The sequence below is a fragment of the Egretta garzetta genome, unplaced genomic scaffold (genome assembly GCF_000687185.1).
Source record: "Egretta garzetta isolate BGI_Z169 unplaced genomic scaffold, ASM68718v1 scaffold219, whole genome shotgun sequence".
Classification (NCBI taxonomy): Eukaryota; Metazoa; Chordata; class Aves; order Pelecaniformes; family Ardeidae; genus Egretta; species Egretta garzetta.
Genome location: NW_009260671.1, coordinates 324,473 through 326,593, shown reverse-complemented (window position 1 = coordinate 326,593; position 2,121 = coordinate 324,473). Strand labels below are relative to the sequence as shown.

The 2,121-nt window shown below is 65.2% G+C and overlaps 1 protein-coding gene across 1 annotated transcript in view; it reads right to left on the bottom strand.

The window, feature by feature from the left end:
* Positions 1 to 2,121, bottom strand: part of IHH (Indian hedgehog signaling molecule) — a 13,651-nt gene that overhangs the window by 9,836 nt on the left and 1,694 nt on the right. The window contains exon 3 of the mRNA XM_009645704.1: positions 19 to 191. Within this exon, the coding sequence (XP_009643999.1) occupies positions 19 to 191 (173 nt within the window). The remainder of the gene's footprint in view (positions 1 to 18; positions 192 to 2,121) is intronic.

Below are 2,121 nucleotides of genomic sequence, written 5' to 3'. Positions count from 1 at the left end.
GGGGGTGAGGGCACGGGCCTCCTTGTCCAGGAAAGCCAAGAAGTCGCTGTAGGTGGGCCTGCCTGCCCCGTCCATCGCCAGCACCCGCTGGCCCGGGCGCAGTGCCCACAGCGGCGTCCGGGCACCGTTCTCCAGCGTTGCCAGCGCCCGCCCAGGGAAGCAGCCCCCTGTCTTCGCAGCGGCCGAGTGCTCTGCGCGGGGAGAGAGAGGACAGGAGGGTTACCTGTCTGCCAGACCCCCAGCATCCCCGTTCCATGACGCGCAGAGACCCTCCCAGGCTGCCCGGCTTTGCCCACCCAGGGATAACCCTGCCCTGGCATCACGAACGTGCACGTGTCCCCTACACCCCCCCCAGCCGCCAATCCAGCCTCCCTGGGCACATGCTCCCCCAGCCAACATACCACTGGGGGTGGCACTCGGGGGCTCGAGCCACCCATGGCAGCACCTGCTCCCTGCTGTGGTGCTGGGGCGCTGGGACTGCTTTGCAGACCCAGGTCCCAAAATACGCTTGGCAGGGGGAGCAGGGCACAGCCACAGCCCTGAATATGCACAGCAGTGCCAGGGGGCACCCAAAGCTCGACAGAGGGGAAGCAGAGCCCCGAACCGGTGGCAGGCTGAGGAGCAGAGCGCCCAGTCACACTCTGCATGCCCACAGCACCCCCACCGCCTACAGTGCCGGGCCTGGGTACCACCAGGGATGATGCTACAAGGAACGGCACAGGATGCAGCGCACTTCCCCAGCACTGCAGCACCCCTCCATCCCGTGCTGCAAGCCCTGCTCTCTTCTCCTGCCTGCTTGCGCCTGCACCACTGATGCCAGCCAACCCCCTCTCTGAGCTGCAGGGAGATGTCACAGCCTGTGGCCATCATCAGGCAAAAGCCAACAGCCTCCTGGGCAGGGCTTTGCTATCTGGTGTCACAGGGTGAAGCACCCGAACTCTCTGGGGCTTGTCCCCTGGGATGGTGGCACAGCAGTCCTACCCCTCCCCAGATGAAAAGATGCAGCAAGTCACCAAGTGTCACCAGGAACCCATCCTGGCACTTAGCAGGGGAATCCTGGCTTCCCATGGAATGGTTCTCAGCTCTCACAGCAGCCCTGCTCCCCCAGGCCCTAGCAACCCCCATCTGAGTGTCTATTTGATGCCCTCCCACCATCTGGCAGGGGCATCTCATCTAGGGTCCTGCTCCTGGCCCTGCACGGTCCCAGCCTCGAGCTCCCAGCCCCATCCCACCCCAGAGCCCTCTCCCAGCTCCCTCATCTAATCCCAGAGTGTCCCTCCCAGATGGCACTGCCCCCCATCCCATTTGGCAGAGCCAAATCCCAGCCCCCAGGCCCATGAAGAGAGGCATCCATCTCTGGGACAGAATCCTTTTATTGCTCAGATGAGGTGCAGTGTCTGCCCCGTGCCTGCCCCCGAGGCCAGGTCCCAAATCCTGCACCCGGCATCCCCGGGCAGGCAGCAGAGCCATAGGGAGGGGCTGGCAGGAGGGCGAGAGGGGTACCGGGCAGAAGCAGGGGGCACAGGTGCTGGGCATGGAGGGGTGCGCGTGTGCAGGAGGGGACCCGAGGAGACACAATACATACAACAGGCCACGCGGCCATCCATACAAAAATAAAAGCCATTTACTAAGAGGCAGGGGCAGCCCGGCTGCCCTCTGTACACAGCTCTGGGGGGCCAAGATATGCCCCCCACAGCCTCCACCACGCACCCTTGGGCTCCCCATGGCCTTGGGGATAAATACGGGGGGACCCAGAGCCCTGAGGAGCCGCTGGCGGAGGGAGGGGGCTGTGGCCAGCCTCCAGAATCCCTCCAGGGCCTCAGGGGCCCAGTCTGCTGCCTGGGTCATGGCATCCCTCTTCGGTTGGTCCAGGGGAGAATCCTGGGATTCAAGACCCTCTGTCCTTCTCCAGGGGCACAGCCCCACTCCTCTGGCCAGCCCCAAGGCTCTGGGGTCATGGTCCTTGCTTCCGAGCCTGGCCCCACTCCTCCGGCCAGCCCCAAGGCTCTGGGGTCAGGGTCCTTGCTTCAGAGCCGGGCCCCACTCCCCCGGCCAGCCCCACGGGGCACCCTGGGGCGTGGGAGCCCTGGTCCTTCGCCCACGCTTTGTCCCTCTTCTTCG